The 22,323-nt window shown below is 37.8% G+C and overlaps 1 protein-coding gene across 6 annotated transcripts in view; it reads left to right on the forward strand.

The window, feature by feature from the left end:
• The window catches only part of LUBEL (Linear Ubiquitin E3 ligase), a 371,419-nt gene that overhangs the window by 261,104 nt on the left and 87,992 nt on the right, over window positions 1–22,323 (forward strand). For 3 of the 6 annotated variants that reach the window (XM_067145436.2, XM_067145435.2, XM_067145441.2), the window contains exons 9-11: window positions 616–1,708; window positions 2,534–3,012; window positions 11,993–12,193. In XM_067145436.2, the coding sequence (XP_067001537.2) occupies window positions 616–1,708; window positions 2,534–3,012; window positions 11,993–12,193 (1,773 nt within the window). The remainder of the gene's footprint in view (window positions 1–615; window positions 1,709–2,533; window positions 3,013–11,992; window positions 12,194–22,323) is intronic. The other 3 variants (XM_067145437.2, XM_067145439.2, XM_067145440.2) reach the window with 1 other exon arrangement.

Genomic DNA, 22,323 nt, shown 5'->3' on the forward strand with positions numbered 1-22,323 from the left:
ATAGAGAATCTCCCTCCTGGGCGACAGTCCTAGATGAAGATCAATGATTGATTGATTGATTGATTGATTGATTGATTGATTGATTGATTGATTGATTGATTGATTGATTGCAAGGGCAATTTTGGCTGCAATAGAGTACTGTTAGCTAGCCCCTATCAGTTGAAGGCTGTGAGGGGAGTCTACTTGTACGAGACTAGTGCAGTACCATTTTCTGTGTTTGGAAGTTACTTTAAATCTGTAATTAATGTAGTTTCACACTGGAAAATAAATTACGTAGTGGCCAGTAACAGATTAGCTGAGACATAGGAATCGACATGCCAGATCTCACAAGCTGTGAGCCGTTAGGCAATACTCAACTTGCTTTGAAGCATATTTTACAGTTATTAAATTCTACTACCATGATCTCTCCAGTTGGGAAGCTAATGTCTTGCACACGGAGCCTTCAAAGCTCATAAGAAGGAAAGAAAAACTATTTTTGAGGATGCCATCCTGTGATCCTCACATCTGTCCCTCCACCAGCTTCTAGAATCCCTACAAACAAAGACTTCACACCTGTTTAAATTCATTTTTCTTGATCTCTATGAAATAATGACTATGTGTAATATTCTGTTACAGGCACAATCTGTGGCCCATTTGAACTGCCCCAGCTGTCATCATGGGATGATGTGGATGCCTCCCAACCCATGGGATGGTGGTGGAGGGCTACAGGGTAGATCACCGAGTAGTCATAGTATAAACATGATGCCACCTCCTCAAGCCAGCTATCATGGTATGGATAACAGTGGTGCCTTCATGCCAATGTGGGCAGGTGGAGTAAACAACATGGGAACCTGGCATGGACCTCCTCCAAACATGTATCCTGGGTCAACACCTTCAAGTCCTCACATGGGCTCCTACCCAATGGGCATGAACCAATCCCAGGTTCTGATGCCACCACCTCCTGCACCTCGTTCAGTTGCATCTCCAGCATGCAGCTCCAGCGCTGGTCAGCAGCAGCAAAGACGAGCAGCTTCACCTGCTCACAGCATAAGGTCACGCAAGTCTCACATGTCACGAGCCAGCCGTAGCCAGTCCTTGTCCAAGCATCAACAAATCAACATCATGAACAGCAATGCATCTCGTCTTCGAAACAACCATGAACGCCCTCTATCTTCCGAGAGCTCTGAAGAAGAATACTTCTCAAATGGACAGCCTATTGATGATGATGATGAAGATATGAAGGATTTGGATATTCCTCCTGAAGATGTAGATGATGAATCACCTCCACCTCCAAAGCCAATCATCCCAACTCATCAATGGGAGTGCGAACACTGTACATTTGTCAATAAGCCTGGAACACGAGTATGTGCCATTTGCTGCAAGACACCAACTAGAGTACCAAAACCACCTAAGAAACCTGCATCAGAACGAGAGAGACAAAAACGTCACAATACACGACAAAAGCAACGCAGGACCAGAGACAGTGACAGTATGGTCAGTCAGCGGCGACAAAGTGAACTGGGTACCAAACGGCAATTCCATCCTGCCAGTGATAGTAGTCATCCTGATGACAGTGATTTGCCTTATGATGAGGGTTATGTTGTGGCTAAGTTCAACAAGCAACTGCGCATCTCACACAAAGAAGACAAGCCTGTAGAGAAGGATGATCCTTATGAAAGTGTGCAAGTAAAATCACCAGGCATAGAATCAACAAGCAGTAAGAAGAAAGGTAGGGGTCTCAGAAAAATATCCTTCTGGCCTGGGACAAAGTTCTATCAGTAATATTGTTCAGTATCAGCAGCCAAAATTGTGCTCTTTACCTTCCTTATTTATATTTCAAAATAAGTGTTCTGTGAATAATTTTTTAATAATTAAAAATATCTTGTAGGAAAATCTTGTTTTGGTAATTTTTCCTCTTGATGAATGAAAGCAAAACACAGGAGATGGGGTATGATGATGCTAACTTAAACTCTATATTTTTTGAAGGTCTGTAACATATGCATTTCTCACCATTCCTTTTTACATACATACATGCATACATGCATGCATACATACATACATACATACATACATACATACATACATACATACATACATACATACATACATGCCATATTTCAAATGCTTATTAATGTTGTGTTCAATGCAGATTTACAGAAAAGTTTCTTCTTTAAAGGCTTGAAATGGAAAAAATAAATACAATTTTTATTTGATAATTATTAACTATAAACTAGGTCTATGTGTTTTTAATTTAGTTATCTTTTTAAGATTCCTTATAATGATGTTTGAACTTTTTTTTTTAAAGAGGTACCTTAAGAGTATGGAGTTCTTTCCTCTTCTTTGTCTACAGTGTCAATTTCTCGTTAATCTTTTCCTCTCTCTTGTTTTTTAATTTTTTTTTTATTGCTTCCTTCCAATCTGTTCAGTGTTCTATAAATATGTCAACCAAATATGGAGTTTAAATAAGCATATTCACACCTTATCACTCTGTGTAAATTACTTGCTACAGTTCAGAGAACATAAATATTAATTAATTGAGGAACCCATTTTGTAGGAAAAAAGATGGAAGAGGCGAAGACAACCAAATTGGCGCAGACAAGATCTCGCCATGCTGAACAAAGTGACAGTGTATCTGAGACTAAGTCTGTTCCTTCAGCCTTTTCCGACATGCATACCACTACTACAAATACCACCTCTGACAACCAATCCCAGACCTCAATGATCTCCATATCTCCCCTTCCTCCAGTTACAAGTAGTATCTCCCATATCTCATCACCAGCCCCACCAGTATCAACAGGAACAAGTCCCATTCCTATTCGACCAACCAAAGTGTCGACAGGTGTGGGTCCCTCCCCACCTCGAGACATCCCTTCGCCGAGCATGGAGAGTAGGCATGCCGTATCCAGCAGTGTGCAAACTACTAACCATACTCAAACAACTGCCATGCCTATTAAAAGAACAGAACCGCAACAAAAAGAGAAAACGGTGACTTCCACAGGGACATCTCCTCCTCCTCAGAGCATCTCAACACAGGTAAGTAGCAGGTTGTATGACAAGCTGTGCTCTCTTTTGAATGCTCTATCTTGCATTTTACAATATTAACAGTTACTATGTACTTTCTAATGACAGGAAGTAAGAGAAACCTCATATTTTCCCTTCAGAAATCAACAATCTCAGCCAGTATCAAACCTATGATCCACAGAGATAGCCATTAAATCGTAGTACTGATAGCAATTATAACGAATTGTATAGACTTCATTACTGTCTTTTAGTGGTAACATCTTGATAGAACACTTGTAATTGACTTGCAGGACAGAAGTGCTTCATATCTTGCATTTATTGCCAACATTGCAGTTAGAAAGGCATTTATGTATGACTAACCACTGAACCCAAGTTGACAAGTTAGATTCTGTACACTTACAGGAGTAATGCTGATGAATGACAACAGGACCAAAATATGTCAATTAACAATAGTCAGTCAGTATAATATTATTTTTTGTTGACATGACAGTCAACATATTGACTTAGCACAAAAATCTAAATTAATGCAAATCTCTTATTATAGTTCACACAGCAGAAATGTATCAGATATAAAATGGAAACTGGATTTTCTATAATTAAGTTACTTTTTTTAAAGATAGAACTAATATTTCCAGAGACATTTGAGAGTTTGTGAAATGTAATACAGTAACTGTCAATATCTCTGTTGTTATTCCTCATATGTTAAAACACATGGAACATAAAATATTAGAAACTATATTTTGCAAAACTTCTATTACGTACAGTTTCTTGTTATAGCTAATATTAACTGAGAAATTTAACATTTCCTGTTTTGACTCTTTAATATTGCAATGCCACTGTATACTTGTCAATTGTTATATAGCCTAGTGCACAACCTGGCTATTCTTGAAAAGAACAAAAACAGTTTTTAAGAAATTCTGTTAAGCTATTTTCCCATGCTGTCATAACAAACAAACCAACTGATAGAGAGACAAAAATGATCTGAACCTACTTTTTACTTTTGTATACCTAATCTAAGAAAAAACAAAGTATGAGACAAAAATTTGAAATATCAAATTATTTATTTATCCTGGCTGATCCTAGGGTGAAGATTTTCATCTCAAGAATCATGTGACATCAGGAAGGGCATCATCATCATCATCATCATCAATGTCCTACTCCAGTTGCCCAGGTGTGGTTAACAAGTCTCCTCCACTCCTTTCTGCCCTTCCACTTTTTCTGCTCCATTACTTCTGCCACATCCAATCCAGCTTCTCTAATGTCCTTCCAAATTTGATCCATCCACCTTCTTCTCGGTTTTCCAACTGGTCTCTTTCCCATAACTTCTCTTTCCAATTCCCTTCTTGCTACCCATTCCTTTCCCATTCCTTTTACATGTCCGAACCATCTCAGTCTTGCTTTCTGTATGCTCTCTACTAACAGTTCTATATTTAGCTCTTCTCTGATTTTAATATTTTGAATTCTATCTCTTCTTTTCTTTTTAACCGATGTTCTTAAAAATTTAATTTCTACTGCTTGGATCTTACTATCTTGTCTCTTATTAGTTACCAGCATTTCTAGTCCATATTTTACAATTGGTACGAAATACTGTTTATATAATGTTAATTTCATTCTCTTTGGTACTTTGTCATCCCATAAAAGCTTTCTGACTTGATGATAAAATGTTGTATCATTAATTAGTCTGTTATTAATTTCAGGATTGAGTTCACTACTTCCATTAATAATGGTACTCAGATATGTAAACTGTTTTACATTCTCTAACCGTTCTCCATCTATGTTCACTTGGCTTCTCTTTTTCTCTTTTCCACAGTGCATGACTATAGTTTTCTTTTTACTAATTACCATTCCAAACTCTGGAAGGGCATCGGGTTAAAAACCGCAGCTGAAACCAAAATGAGCTTGGATGGCTCCAGCAACCCCAGAAATAACTAGGACAAAAAGAAGAAAGTTCATCATATAGTGCATGGGATCTGAATCATGAAATGTTGGTCATTGAGATTTAGTTTGAATGTATATTTCTGCATTCTAGAACAATATACTGATTACTGCAAAATATCAATAAATATAGGTCCTATGTCAAAGAATTTATCTTCATTTTCACTCCCCCTTGGAACATAAAATGTTATGTTTATTATAAAGTCTTCCTCCATCTGGAGGTTCCCCAAAAATGAAGAATACACAATGCAGTGAATATTGATTTTAAATAAAGTTTATAAAGAACTCTAAAAATTAAAAGTGATTGTGAAGTTAGATCTACATATTTAAACAATACTGAAAAACAAATTAATTAAAATTAATTAAACAAATAAATGAAAAGCTACAAAAACATTTAAAACATTTGAAATGTTTCAAGAACAACTTGATAAAAATTCCTACCAAACTTAAAAAAATATGTATGTTACAGACTTGAGGTCAGTTGAACTTATCTGATGAGTACAAGTGATATCTCAAAATGAGGCTAGACTCCCTGAGAGCTTTTAACCCCCAGTCCACAAGTTGATCAGTGCTGATTCCAAAGACTCATGATTTCAACAACCTTTTTGGGGATCATACCCTGGCAGCGATCATAAGACCCATCGCTTGAATATCCTCAAACTGGTATTTTTCTGTGTAATATGGCACTAACACATGGATAAAACAACTGGGGGTTCACTGCTTTGAAAAATAACGTGATCAAATTTATTGTTATTTGATGTTTACATGGACATAAAATAGTAATATTGCTTGATTGGCAACACGACTTTCCTTTGAAGGCACACGGCTGCAGCTCGAAGAAGTTACCAAAACAATGAGAATTGAAACAGAGAGAGAATATGAGGTGTGATTACAGTAAGCTAATCCAGTTTTATCTGATGTTGAAGATTTTGCTGGCATTGGAATAACTGCTTCAAGAATGTGTTAAGCAGACTACTATTATTTATACTCTCTTGTAGTAATATCATTTTCTGATTACTTTTCATCAAACACTAATTAAAAGTTTACATTAATTATATAAACTTTGGCTAATTATGCCTAATAATGCTGTCCAAATCATAGTTGCCTAAATATTCTGGTTCATTTCAGTTAATTATATCACAAACGCACAATCATCAAAGTGAAATTTCTTCAAAACCTACCACATTTGACTAATTTTAACTGCGCACTTTAGACAATGCTTCTGTCTATTTCAGGGCTGCCCAATGTAGCTTGTGTCTACCACTGGTCCACTCACCAACAATATCTGGGCTATGTTCTTGGTCTTCCCTCCTTCCTTCTCATAGTCCCATGCTTTGCGCACACTCCTTACATCCCACAGCCCCACCTCTTCACTTCAAAAATTGAACCTCTTTGCTGGTTCCAGAGAGCAACTGAGCGTTGATGTCAAAATTACTGCTAAGTGTACAAATATACAGAGCTAATTAAAGGAATAGGTCCTTGATAAACCATTTTACTATGGGGTTCTCTGAACCACTGAACATATAGAATGCACTGTGCCTGAATACCAATCTGCTTTCTTCTCGACATTTTACAATCCCTATACAACAGTTCTGTAAAACTGCATCATCAAGAGAGCAAAGGTCAATTGAATTCAGTCTTCAATCACCTTTTTCCCACATCTTGGTGGGTCGAGGGTGTGAACTGTCTCGCACATGTGGACTTGGCCCTGTTTTAGGACAAATATCCTTCCTGATGTCATCCCTGCATGGAGGGATGCATTCACTTTTGCTTGTTTCTATGGTGGTTACTAGAATAGTACGGTATATAGCCCATATGAAGAGAGGTGTGGTGAGACAAACACTCAGTACCCAAACCACAGACAGGAATTCAACCGAGACTGCAAATCTGAACTGAAGACTACAAATGCTGACCATTCAGCCAAGGAGCCAGACATCAATTGAATTCAAACATTTTGGCATTATTTAAAAAGTTGAAGTCAGTTAAAGTTTTCTTATTATGAAGCGGAGCAAAGTCTTCGCAAAAAATTAAGTTTAATTATATCGTATATATATTTTGAGAAAAGTTGACCTTTATTCAATACTATTATTATTATTAGCATTTGGCAAGGAAATTATATATGTAATATTCAATATATACAGTATAGTGGATTGAAAACTTGGACATTCAGATATAAATATTGCACTATAACTATTGAAAAGATTTTAAGCCTTACACAGAGCATGACAAGATATCATATTCCTTTGCAAGGTGGCTGAAAGGTTTACTGTTGCTTACTTAGAGGATGGCTCTTCAAGTGTCTCCTTTGTAAGGACTCTCTGAAGTGAATCAATGTTTTTCAATACTTAATACTTAAAACAATGTATTCACTGGTTAAAAGGTACCAGTACATACAGTTTTCCTGTAGTTTGTCTCCTTCATTGATATGAACCCAAAAGATTTATCATGTCTGTCAAACTGACCCGTGAAAACATCTATTTATACAAACATGTCATCTCCCCTATTCCAAAGTTATAAGTAAAAGGTCACAGTGCATTATAAAATTTAAACAATACAGAGAAAATTGTTCATATTTATGCATATTCATTCAAATTGAAAATTCTCCTGTTATACAGAATGATGACCATAGATATCTCGAGCCCTTAATATGAAACAGCGATCATAGCTCTTTCATAGGCACCCTCGTAAACATTTGAGGCTTGTGGGTTCACAATTGGAAGAACAGCAGCACTATACCATCAAAAATTGAGTTCAGCCATTGCTGTGTTGTTCTTGCGTGCTTGCGTAACATATGAAGGTGTAAGACATAGACATAAGCCTGGAATGAAACATCTGGTGACGAGTAACATACAAATTTCGAAAAACACCGAGACGAAATAACAATAGTGAAGCTGTTTTAAAAAATTCTGAGCAAACTGCTTGATGACCACTCAAAACTTTATATCATCTGATAACTGTTTGTCTGACAGAAACTATCTTGGTCAAATAAACTGGTCTCAGTTTTTGGTTGAAAATACAAAATATCAATTGATTAATATATTACTTTATGCTGTGTTATCCGTCAAAGATTTTACAGCATAGTAGAAATGGATGTGGCTAGAGTGTTGGTGGGAAGCATGAACTTCCTCCTCCAACTTGTACATAGCGTCAGTCTGTTCTCTTCATCATCAAAAGTATGTGCTGAAATTGATATCTATTTTCATTGAAATACTGTATATTTGGCACATTCAAAGGAAGTTCTGTGACACTTGTAACTTGGATGCGGTAATGTGACTGATCACTCTCCTGATCTGATTTTATAGGCCTCAGTTCATGTTCCCTCTCTATTTGAGATTTTTCCCACAAATAAGGATCATCAGAAGAGGATGATAGCCAAGTGGCATTGTCACAGGCTTGTCACCACGGCCTTTCAAGTCACAAACTATACACATGAAATTTTCTTTTAATTAAGATCCAGTGGCTATGATTACAATGTTGAAAATAATGTAAAAATACAAGCTTGTTTGCTTTTAACTTCGAATAACACATACTGAGATCAGAGGAACAAAATGGTCATAGATCTCTATAGATCAGCAAACACATTACAATATTATTTTATGTTCACTAATCATAGATCATACACCCATCATTAAGGGGTGCTTCATGTATGTGGATTTTCATTGTCCCTTCTGGCCACCTATGATTACAGCACCCAATTACAAAAGTTAGTGCAGATGATAATGATGTATAACGTTCAGCTTGTGCACTATTGATACTATATAAGGGAAAAAATGAAAAGATTTTAAGCCTTACACAGAGCATGACAAGATATCATATTCCTTTGCAAGGTGGCTGGAAGGTTTACTGTTGCTTACTCAGAGCATGGCTCTTCAAGTGTCTCCTTTGTAAGGACTCTCTTCATTCTCATTTTGTTAACCTGTAAGGACACGTTTATGAATTTGAAATACATATTTCAGTTACTTCTAACATATTTTTCAGGCCTCCCCTCTCATTAAATTTGTAGTGAACTCTTCCAAATGTCATGATCTTGAAAATGCTGTGCAGCTTTGTTAGTTCCGCTCATAGTGTGAGTGAAACATCAACTGGGTAAATTTCACTCATGCGCATGCTCATACGTTTCAGAACGCCATTGTTGTTTATTGATAACTACTTTGATTTTAGACATGATATTGTATAGGCTTTTGGGCTTGTTCTGTGTCAAGAAAATAAGGTGAAATTCTTAACGTTTCGCAGAAAACTGTGCTCTGCGTCCTCAGAAGAATTCTTGTCTGTCCACGAGAAAGACTTCTTAAACAATGACACTTTTGAACTTGGAACGTTATAATAGAAGTAGAAATGGAAATTGTACGTTCATTCACCACCAGATGGCCCCCAGGATGTGGCACAATGCTAGCGTTCAAAGCAGAAGCTGACCAAACTCTCACAATCTGACTAAGCGGTTCACATAACGTGCTTGCGTAACATATGAAGGTGTAAGACATAGACATAAGCCTGGAATGAAACATCTGGCGATGAGGAACGTACAAATTTCGAAAAACACCGAGACGAAATAGCAATAGTGAAGGGGCAGGGAAGGGAACTACCTACATAAATTCTTAATGGCTGGCAACCAGGTATTACTTAATTGATAGCCAGTGTCCCTGTTGAAATTGTTAGGATTTCTACGTATTTCCACAGCTTCCCGTATAATCCTGGACCTTTAGTGTCTAGTGTGGGTAAAAGCTCGAATATCTTCGAACATGACATCATGAACCAGCGATAGAGCGTGCTCAGCTATTGCCGATTTGTCAGGTTGGTTGAGACGAATATTACGTTCATGTTCTTTGATACGGGTACCAATGGACCGGCATGTTTGGCCGATGTATACTTTGCTGCACGTACAGGGAATTTCATATACCCCAGGATGTAAAAGTGGGGACAATTTGTCCTTGGTTTTACTCAGAATGTGAGCAATTTTAGTGGCAGTGCCAAACACGGTTTTTATATTGTGTTTGCGGAGGACCTTGGCAATTCGATCTGTGGTGTTGTGAATGTAAGGCAAGTAGGCAGTTCCCTTCTCTTCTTCCTTCTGTGAGATTTGCTTGGTCATTTCTCTGGGATGCAGGGCTCTATGAATTTGCAAATCGCTGTAACCATTACCCTTAAATGCAACTTTGAGCGTGTCCATCTCCATCTGGATATGTATGGCTCACAAATTCGTCTCACCCTCTTGGCGAGTAATTTTGCAGACGGACAGTGCAGTAATTATTATTAGACAAATGTTATTTATAGAAAGTATGCATTTTTTGGAAAAATTATGCAAAATTTTACTGAATTTCAGGAATTGAAGATATATCATTCTCTGAAGCAGAACAAAATTTCAGACTTCTTAGAAATACATATTTTAATCACTAACAATACATTCCAGCTTTGCAGATGAGCAATAATAGGCCTTAGAAGATTTCCTTGTAGATGACATTAGTTGTCTTTTTCTTCTAATGCCTGTATGCATCTTAATGCAGCATTCTACCAAAGCCCTTCTGGTCCTCTGTCTGTCATCTCACTCCTTTCTTCCCAAGTGATTTAACCCTTTTTGTGCTTTCACTAAAATGGAGATAAGTCAATACTGTAGTCTTGCTAGCCACTGAACATAATGAATCTCAATGGCTGCATGTTGTAATCACCTAAATGATCAGTAACTATCATGTTCCATTCTTTGGTCTTAGTGGAAGATAACTCCTAAACCATACATGATTATTATGTTCTGTAAATGGTATTTTTAGTAAGATTATTGAGGTGAATAAAAAATTTATTTTGATAAGAATATGTGATTTATCTCAAAATATGGTTTCTAATTTTAAGGTTTATATCTTTTACTGAAAACTATAACATAAAAATGCTTATTGAGAGATATTTAGAGATAGATATATATCATCACAGACATTTTTGTTGAGATTTTTATGCTCAATAATTCACACACACACACACACACACACACACACACACACACACACACACTTGGGGTTTATTGTAGACGGTTTAGGTAATGTACACCAAGAAAGTACTCAGATGGCTGTGTTTTCTTTGACTTCCTAAACCAAAATTAACACTGCTCAGCTCCCTTTGGTCATAGATTCATTTTTTTCCACAATTTGCTTTATGTCACACCAACAAACATAGATCTTATGGCAATGATAGGATAGGAAATGGCTAGGAGTGGGAAAAAAGCAGCCCTGGCCTTAATTAAGTTACAGCCCCAGCATCTGCATGGTGTGAAAATGGGAACAGATTAATATTTAATACCGTACACCTAAAATGAAAAATGAAAATCCACAGCCTGTTTCCAGTCATTTGACTGGGTCAGGAATGGAATGAATGAAGCCCCCATCTAGTGACGAGGATGGGAATTTTGCCCGCTGCCGAAGCCTGTCGCACTCCTCTGGGGCAATGATTAATGAATGATGGATGGAATGAAATGGTATTGGAGAGAGTTGCTGGAATGAAATATGACAGGGAAAACCAGTGTACCCGGAGAAAAACCTGTCCCACCTCCGCTTTGTCTAACACAAATCTCACATAGAGTGACCGGAATTTGAACCATGGAACCCAGCAGTGAGAGGCCAGTGCGATGCCACCTGGAGCCACGGAGGTTCACTAATATTTAATACACCTAAACATCTCCTAATAAATGCTCTACAGAATCCATCTGGTTGTTCTAGAGATTAGTCTGCACAAACATAGACAGACACCTACCAGGGACTTAACAATATTATGTACAGATTTTGAACTGTTATAAACTGGGATATGACATACATAGATTTGGGTAAAAAATATTGGAACTAATAATTTATTTTATGATTGTGAACATTTAAATCCTTAAAAATGAGGTTTCTGCTACTTGAAATAAAGCATGGCATCATGAAAGAATGCATATTATCATTTAAAGTAACAAATACTACACATTTCTTTGAAAGGATCTTTATTTCTTCATTTTATTTTCTGAATGTTTTATGTTTGCTTGCACTTTTCTTTCTGGTTTGGTGCTCTGTAACTCTTTAACTCATTTCTGACTTAACAGACTTATGATGTAGCTCCTAAAGTATCGGTACAAGACTCGACGGTGGGCCATAAAGAACCAGATTCCTTGTATCGGCCTATCCCCAGGTTGAAGCGTGCTGTATCACTTCACATGGGCACTCAGACTCAGACCGGTGAGCTCGATCCTTGGCACCACCCATATCGCTCGCTGAGCCGTCAGTCACTTACAAGCGATACTCAGGTAGGCCACTAACATGCTGGAGCTCTTACTTTTAGTTCTCTCTATCTCTCTATCATCTCTCTATCTATCTATCTGTCTTGTACTAGAGGACATAACAGACAACAGAATATTCACATGACCAAAAGTATTCACATATTTGTTACTATTATAAAGAATATTAGAAACTAGTTTTCCTGTCCTCTGTTGTCCTGTCTGGAGAACTCGGTATTCATTATTGATAGGCTGCTGCAGAAATCAGCCACTATTCCCTAAAAGAATCGTGAGTGAGGTCAGTCATTAGTACTGGGCATGGTGATCTGGATTCCAATCTCTGTTCCAAGATATTTTGTAAGTGTTTAATGATGTTTTGATCGATCGATCGATCAATCAATCAATCAATCAATCAATCAATCATAGTAATTAAGCTTTATTACAACAATGTAGTCATCATAGTCTTGCATAAACCTAGATCCATCTCTAGCAAGATGTAGTGTTTACAGTGCACTATATCTTCTAGTATAGGAGGGTCATGATAGCTGAGTGGCATAGTCACTGACTTCTTAACAAGGTGGCCACAGTTAAAATCCCAACCAGTGCACTTGGGACTTTGGAATTGAAAAGTCATGTCCATGTGGTTCGAATTCCACATAAAACTAGAGGTTCTGTGGTTATAATTATAATATTGACAGCCTTATAAATATACAAGTATGCTCACTTCTTCTGGTTTAGGTGACAATTGTTACTCTTATCAATTTTCTTGTTACCTGACAGAAGCATGAGATAACACCATTCCTCTCAAAGCCAGTCCCTGTGATGAATGCTGTGAAACTGTCATTTATAGTGTAGGTTGGTGTATGCATTTCAGCAGGTTTAACTAACTGATAAGTTAACAGCACTTTCTGGCTCAGTGAGGAAAGTAGCAGTAAATAATCTCCCCCCTTTCATTTTCCTAGTATGTCTCCTCAGGGGCAATTGGACTTCCTATGATAGCTGGCATTAGAACTGTCAGGACCTGACTAGCCTTTGAACAAATGATTCAGCATCATACATACATCCTTTCTTTAGAGCTAGGTGCATTCTGAAGCTGTTGGAATAATGAACAGTCATCAGCGTTAAGTACACATGTCACTGGAACAAGAATGCCCTGTACAAAACATAAGAAATAGCCCAATACTAATTTCACTCATTTGACATTCAAATATTGCTCATTATAGCTAGGGAAGGAGAGATGAATAAGAAAAATTGTATGGTTACACAACTTAAACATTTAGCCTTTGAAGAACAAGAGAATGTAATCTTCAAAAGTAAAGGACCATACACAGTGAAAGAACAGAAACATAATTGTTTATCCCAAAATCTTAATGAGATAGACATGTAACGGGTCTCTGACTAGGTATTCTTGCAAACACTAGCTATATTTTCCTGAGAAAGTTGCCTACTTTCTGATCGGTAACCTTTGAAGAGGGAGAGTTCATTTTACGCTAAATATCAAATTGGATTAAATTACTCTGCTTATGATCATAAAAATGTTCCATGCAGCATATGCAGCGAGTACCATGTTGAGATTTCCAGTATACTCATACTCCCTTGGTAAGCGACTCTTCAATCAAACAGCTGCATTTTCATTACTCCAGAGTCTTCATATTTTTACCATTAATATTGTTTGAAGTGCAATAAAATGTGACTGTTTCGTTATTAAAATCTATTGCTTTCAACTCTAAATATGTAGACTTTATTTGTACTGGAATTTCCTGATAAGTTAGCACTGTTAATTATTGTCATATATGAAAAGATAGGAACATAAAAAGAAGAAGAACAACAGAAACCAAAACAAGGACAAATATGAAAACACAAAAGGACAAGGTCATTCCCCATTTCTTCATACACCACCGTCTTCAAACAGTTAGGCTTTCTTCTTATTAAATCCGATTCTTCTATATCAATTTCTTCTCAGACCCCGGTGAACACATTTCTGTTTCCTATTTTCATCAAGAAACATCAATATTTTCATCAACATTCACTGAGGGGCCATCTTGATAGATCTTCAGTCTTTATGTGGGAAATGAAGGATAAAGAGACAGCCAAATAAAGACAGGGAAAAAAAAAAAAAAAAAAAACGGAAGAGACAAAAATATAAATACAGGTGGTAAAAATGATGTTAATTATTGGTATAACATGACATGCTTCAAATAAGGTGTATGGATACTTCTGGTCACTTAGTGAATCACAAAATAACTGCATTGCACAGCATGAATTTAAAATGTGTATGCACTGTAATATATAGCAATTACCATCTACTACAGATTCTTAAACTTTTAACTTGTGTCATATTTTTGTAAGACGGCACAACAAAGATTAGAGAATATTAATATGAACTAAAATGTGTTTCCGGCCAGGATCTGAGCTTCAACAAAACACTGTATCCTTATTTTGGACTACTTATATTTCTAACAGTCCAGACACAAATACTAACAGGTTATGAACTGGAATGCCAAGACAGAAATATAAAAAGCCCCAAAATAAGGTAGCAGTGACCAAAGTTGTTCAATATGGCTTGACTTCTGTTGGATGAGAATTTTTCAATAGTGTTTCTTTTATCATTTAAATATACATTTGTCATGTAGTTTCTGCATTAATATAGTACCTAACTGCTTTGTGAAATAAGCTGTATGGTGTTCATTTCAGTATGTAGGTACTGGAAAGAGATCAAAATTTTAAGTGATATTATGCAAAATTGATTGAAACTAGATTTACATTGTATCTGAACAAAATTTTACCATATGTACAGTGTAAACTTGGACTGAGCAGAGTGGCCAAATGTGTTAACATGCTACGGCTATGGAGCCAGGCTCTACACTTGGGAGATGTGTGAGTTTGAACCCCACCCCCCAGCTGTCCTGAGAGTGGTATTCTGTGGTTCCCCATTTTCATTCCAGGCAAATGCCAGTACAGTTCCCATTCACAAGCCATAGCCTATTCCTTCCACTTCCTACTAAATTCTGTCATCATTAATTTCATCTTTATTAGCTCTTCAACTGAGGTTGGCACCAAGAAGGACATCTGGGTATACAAAACATCCACATAATTTCATCTCACCTCAACCATCTGAGCAACTCACCCCGGCTTCTAAGATTAACTAAAGAGGGAAAGAGTTCTGACCTTTCTGAAAAGAAGGGTATTAGGAGAAGGAAATTGCATTGTATAGAAATGGACCTCAGATGTAAAATAATACAAAAAGTGGTCATGGTTACTTCCCACAGCACAGTCTGATGAAAGTACCAATGTGTTATTAGTGGAAAGCATAAACTAATTATAAAGGAAAAAAGACAGAGCTCTCTTGTTAATTCAACACAAGACAAAGTATCCAACTACCTACTATTTTTGTCTTTACTGTTCTTGAAGCATAGCTAATTAGTGTTATTAAAGAGTTTGTAGAGTTCATCACAGAAATTGAATCCAAGCAGACAGTTTTAAAGCCTCTTCAGATTTACAAACTGTATGGGTTCAATGAATATTGACAGATCTACAAAGAATATGCAGTTTACCATAAAGTACAGGTTGTCCCGAGTGTTTTCTCAAAGGACAAAATAATAGAATATTCATGAGCTGTAGAATGTGAATCAAGTGTTTACAAACAGCCCTCAAGAAGGAAAGTTTCAAAATGTTTGAAAATGCTTCTACATGAACAAAAACAGCAACTTGGAGCCTCTGGAAATTTTTCATTTTTCTCTATGATATCTATCTAGCCCTACTACTAGGACATCTCTGAATATAGATGCATAAAGGAATGCTACAATTAATATACGGTAATCCTTATTAGAGTACATTACATATTCCAGCTATCTGTGAGATCACGGTGACAAACTGTCTTTGTATGCAAACCTTTCTGCTTGCAGTCTATTTGCACTCAGTGCTGTTTGTCCTTGTACTTCCAAAGACCGAACAAGCCAATTCTAGCATTAAAGATGCATCCATATGATGGATGAGAGAGGATATGGCTGCACCTGATGGAGCATGCAATTTCATCATACAGTACAGACTCTGCATGCCTGCAATGTTCTTGATCAAACAATTCAACAGCAATTGAGATGATTTAGCACAAAAGCAAGCAGTTCCTGGCAAGTGTGTTCCAGGTTCGAGGGTTGAAATTTGTTACTTTCATGGTTTGTTTGAGGTGGATTTTACAATGCTTGCAAGGACCACCATGAGCTCTTGAGCCAGAGCAAAGTTCACTGTATAGAAATTGGCAAGAAGCCTGGTGTCGCTCATATGGTTGACGTGCTCAGTCCACTTAAATCGATGACCTATGATGGAGGCTTCTACACTGTTCATGCATGCTTTCTTAAGAAATGTGAGATTAGAGACATGTTTCTTCCATTTTATATTTAAGATGGAACAAAGATTTTGTTGATGAAAAATGAATTATACAACTTACACTTATATGTGAGAAAGTCTGTAACCAGATGCACCCCTGATGCAAATAAATGCATAACATTTTGAACTCTTCTGATTACCATGTACCAGGTGCTTCATACACATACTCCGCGGTAGAATAGATGGTCTACCTGGTCCATTGTAGGGACTTCTGTTGTGATGCACGAAACAGCTACCTGAAACAACAAGTCAGACATGTTGCATGAGCTACAGACTAACCAAGAACTATAGCATACAGCAGACCAGGTGGGCCACCCATTCATGTCAAACACCCAATATATCTTGTAAACTTATCTTGATAACAAATTTGATCAATTTTAACCCTCAAGCAGCAGTGGCAGTTATTTTTACATTAGCAGCAGCATTGTGCAAAACTACTACCAACTAGTTTTCCATGACAAATTATCAAATTATTTATTATAATAGAATGTACTACCAGATACACAAACTTTATTCAATATTAACTATTGGCACAGCGAGTAGAAGAGAAAGTGTGATCTCTCTCCTAGTTCATTGGTCCCTCTGCTAGCTGGCTCTTCCTCCAGTAATTGAACTTGAGTTTACAAGTCAGCATGTGAATAAAAGACAACTACTGAATGCACAATATTATGCTTTTGCTTGCCAGACCAGAAATAAGTTGTCAGATAGTTTTGATAGCTTCCAGGTACACTTTGTGTTCTTAGAAGATTTCAGTTCCTTTCTCATCTGCCTTGTTACAAAATAAAATCAACACTTCATATAAGGTGAAAGAAGTTTAAGATAATGTCCACATCATAGTCATCAACTCATCACCAATCCCTGATTCTTTGGAATTAATTGCAATATTGTGTAAATTGTCCAAACACTTATGAAATATATTGCCCCATAGACTATGTTAATATGAGAGTTTTTGATCCACAACATTTTCAACATGCACAAACACATTAAAAACAGCTCTTGAAAGAAGTGTGATAACTGCTACCAGTGCTGTATTTATTTCTTCTTTAGGCTTTCTCTGAAGCAGGATGACACTTTTATGATATTTTGTGACCTTGGATATGTTGCATATTATATATCCTCCTAATAAAATAAAAAAACAAAACAAATACACCTTAGCAAGACTGTGGCTATCAGTACTAAGTAGGCCTACATTGTTCTTCCAGTCCAGTGAGAGGTCATCCATATTCTCAGTAAAATCTAGTGCTTACCTTGTTTTATTCTTTGCTTTTTCTACTTCAGTCTTATTTGTCTCTTCTGTCTCCTTAGCAAGTGTTCTCATTTGACTGATGAATGGTGTCAATGGCAATTCATATTTAGGCTCACATTTATTACCCAATGACAGGGCAAGTTTTGGAGGGTTATAAAAATAAACTGCAACATGTATAAATTCAGAAAATCTATTGTATAAGGGTGGGTCACAACTTAACAAGCATAATATGGTACCAAAGTGGCATTCTAGAAGATCTTAATTACATCTTGCTGTAAGCACATATCAGAATCCATTATTTCATAAATACTGAGACACCTGTCTGGTGCTCTCAATTCTTGATCCTAGGGATTCAAGAGTTTTTCTGAAGCAAAAGTATTCTCGTTCCCACTGAGTTTATCTCTCCATTTAATTAACCCTTTTGCCGTTAGGCAACAAATAACTTTTCACCTGTATAAACGGATAAATATTGTAGACAGAGGTAGTTTTACGGCACACCTTCAACTGTACAGTCAACTAAACACATATCCCAGTGATGCCTTGTTTTTTTTTTTACATAACATAAGACAAAACAGCCCTACAACCAAAGGTACTCCTTCGCCCGTCAACATCCACGCGTACCAACCACCGTTTATTTTACGTGGGCTTAGCGTAAAATCGTGAAAGATCATATATATATTCCACTATGGCAATCCACATCACATACAAGTGTTAAGCTAAGAATTACTGGAACATCTAAAACACTCAGCGTATGATCTTCCCTTCTTTCTCATTTATTTCTGAACATAATTTAATTACCTTTTTATTAGATTGACTACTGTCTGTGGTGAAACCAATAGTTCTAGCACCAGTTAGCTCTGGTTATAAGACCACCTAGTTTAAAATTTGTGACAAATTATCAGCAGGTGTGGAATTTCGACTTGCATACACAGCAACCAGTGGAACCTAATTCTGCAGTAGAGGCACAAACATGAACATCAACGCATGATTTGAGAGTTACCATTTACAAATCCATCAACTGTTAATGAGCTCATATTAAACTGAACCTCTTCTCTTAATTTTAGCTGATCAAATATGAGAATTCCCTTGTGACTGTTTTCATTCTTCTCATGATATAAATAGTTCTCAACATGTTCACCCCATAAGGGCATTTAAGACCTTGAACTAATTTTCTCAGATGAGCCTCCAAAGAAAGGGAAAGCATGTCATGCCTTAAACAGGGCTTATAGCTCTTAGGGATTTAATTTTAAATAAGAGACCATCTACCTCATCCCTTTCTTATTTCTTAGCTGGCATATTTTTGAGCATGCTGTTGGGTCACTTAAATATAATTTGACTCTATTGACTTGGAATCTCTTAGTTTTTATCTGGCTTTCAAATCTTAGCATCAGCTATTTTCAATTTATTATGAATAATCATTAAATTATGTTCCTGTTTCTTTGGTTTTTTTTTTTAAGTGAACTTATTATCATTTTACTTGTGTCTGAACCCACTTCATTTTTTAGCACTCTCCGAACAAGCATCAAAATTTCATTCGCAATGAGGTCTGTATGATTTGTTTCTTGAACTTTTCACTATTTTTGGAGTCTGTCTTTTGTGGGGCAAATTTTATTTCTTTAATTGTTTTGTGAGATATTGTGTCAAATTGGGAAATATATGAGGGACAACACCAGTTTTCAGTTTCCATCTATCTCAAGGAATTTTTGCCTGTTTGCTGTATATTACAAATGAGGCTAATTTAACTATAAATTCATCACAAAAAATTTGAATTGTTCACATAACACTTAACAGAAAGATTTTTGTCTTTTCTGGAAATCACTTTTTACCATTTTGAAAATTCTACTTCATCTTTGGGTGAAGAAGTGTTTACCTTTAGAAGTTTTGTAACTGAACTTACAGCTTGGAACGAAGCAAGTGGGCACTTTTCCTCCTCGGTGTTTGTAAGTTTTATAAGCTCAGCAGTACGTTAACACTAATTAAATGAATACCATCACCTAACCACATGCTCTTGATTTCAATTAATACACTGACTGACAGAGCAAATGCAACACCAAGGAGGAGTGGTTCGAAAGGGATGAAAGTTGGGGAAAAAACAGAGACGGCACGGACGAATAATTGATGTTTATTTCAAACCGATAAGCAGGTTACACAATGCGCACGGCATTGACTCAGTAGGATGTAGGACCACCGCGAGCGGCGATGCACGCAGAAACACGTCGAGATACAGAGTCAATAAGAGTGCGGATGGTGTCCTGAGGGATGGTTCACCATTCTCTGTCAACCATTTGCCACAGTTGGTCGTCCGTACGAGGCTGGGGCAGAGTTTGCAAACGGCGTCCAATGAGATCCCACACGTGTTCGATTGGTGAGAGATCCGGAGAGTAAGCTGGCCACGGAAGCATCTGTACACCTCGTAGAGCCTGTTGGGAGATGCGAGCAGTGTGTGGGCGGGCATTATCCTGCTGAAACAGAGCATTGGGCAGCCCCTGAAGGTACGGGAGTGCCACCGGCCGCAGCACATGCTGCACGTAGCGGTGGGCATTTAATGTGCCTTGAATACGCACTAGAGGTGACGTGGAATCATACGCAATAGCGCCCCAAACCATGATGCCGCGTTGTCTAGCGGTAGGGCGCTCCACAGTTACTGCCGGATTTGACCTTTCTCCACGCCGACGCCACACTCGTCTGCGGTGACTATCACTGACAGAACAGAAGCGTGACTCATCGGAGAACACGACGTTCCGCCATTCCCTCATCCAAGTCGCTCTAGCCCGGCACCATGCCAGGCGTGCACGTCTATGCTGTGGAGTCAATGGTAGTCTTCTGAGCGGACGCCGGGAGTGCAGGCCTCCTTCAACCAATCGACGGGAAATTGTTCTGGTCGATATTGGAACAGCCAGGGTGTCTTGCACATGCTGAAGAATGGCGGTTGACGTGGCGTGCGGGGCTGCCACCGCTTGGCGGCGGATGCGCCGATCCTCGCGTGCTGACGTCACTCGGGCTGCGCCTGGACCCCTCGCACGTGCCACATGTCCCTGCGCCAACCATCTTCGCCACAGGCGCTGCACTGTGGACACATCCCTATGGGTATCGGCTGCGATTTGACGAAGCGACCAACCTGCCCTTCTCAGCCCGATCACCATACCCCTCGTAAAGTCGTCTGTCTGTTGGAAATGCCTCCGTTGACGGCGGCCTGGCATTCTTAGCTATACACATGTCCTGTGGCACACGACAACATGTTCTACAATGACTGTCAGCTGAGAAATCACAGTACGAAGTGGGCCATTCGCCAACGCCGTGTCCCATTTATCGTTCGCTACGTGCGCAGCACAGCGGCGCATTTCACGTCATGAGCATACCTCAGTGACGTCAGTCTACCCTGCAATTGGCATAAAGTTCTGACCACTCCTTCTTGGTGTTGCATTTGCTCTGTCAGTTAGTGTAATAATGCACAGCACTTATGTTCTTGTTTTCACAAACAACACTACCAAACATAAACATTCTGCAATTACAGACCCCATTCCTCAAATAGCAGTGCTCCTGCCTCTAGCAGATAAGTCACCACAGTCCCTATTCTAGTCAACAGTGAACAACTTAAGACCTCACACTTCCTCTTCTACTTACTATGTTATTGGTTTACTACAAATATGAAATAATTATATGGCACCTTTACTCATATTTTCCAATGCTTTATCCATTGGGCCTACTTATTTTAAAAAAGTGTATATCTTAACATTTAAGATAAATATACAACAATTCAAACTTCCAAATATGTACACCCACAAAACAGGAAATGTAACAAAAGAGAAAATGACATTTATTTAGTGTCAGATTACAAATGGCCATTTTCACACACATTACAAGTTATGGTATTTTTTGAATGATCCTTGCAAATAAAGATGTTGCTCATGCTGCATTTCAACTGTGTAAAGTTGTTTTTTGCTCTGCAACAAATCGCACATCTACTTATTTTCTTCTCTAGTGGCTCCATGTCTCACAATTTGTCTTTTACTTGCTTATGCATGTCCAAACCTTGTTCTATTTCTCTGTGGATTCAGGTATGAAGTGAGATGAATCTTTGTAGCAAGTTTTTATAACTGGATACCCTTCCTGACGTCAACCTCCTCAGAAGAGTTAATGAAATGAAATGAATGCTGTGATAATATGATAGTAGGAAGGGAGAAGGTGAAACCTGGTGCTGGCATGTAGTCTGTCCCTGTTGAACAGCATCAAGGGTTCTGTTCAAGGCTTAATGTTCCCATCCAATAGATGATTCGCTATCAACGGCATTATATGCCCTCACTACAATCTTGTGGAGAGGTTTGGAATTGAATCCAGTTTTCTGGCATATATTCTAGTGATTAGAAATTGTATTTACCACCTCTCCTACGCTGCCAGACAACATTCTGATGGTGAAACATTTTTCAACCTACAAGACTCAAACTGGCTAACCACAGTGATATCTTAACTATTATGGTGGGCTTCTTTATATCTGATGTTGCTGGTTCAGTGAGGGAGGCTTCATCAGTTG

Source organism: Anabrus simplex, chromosome 4, assembly GCF_040414725.1.
Source record: "Anabrus simplex isolate iqAnaSimp1 chromosome 4, ASM4041472v1, whole genome shotgun sequence".
NCBI classification, from domain to species: Eukaryota; Metazoa; Arthropoda; class Insecta; order Orthoptera; family Tettigoniidae; genus Anabrus; species Anabrus simplex.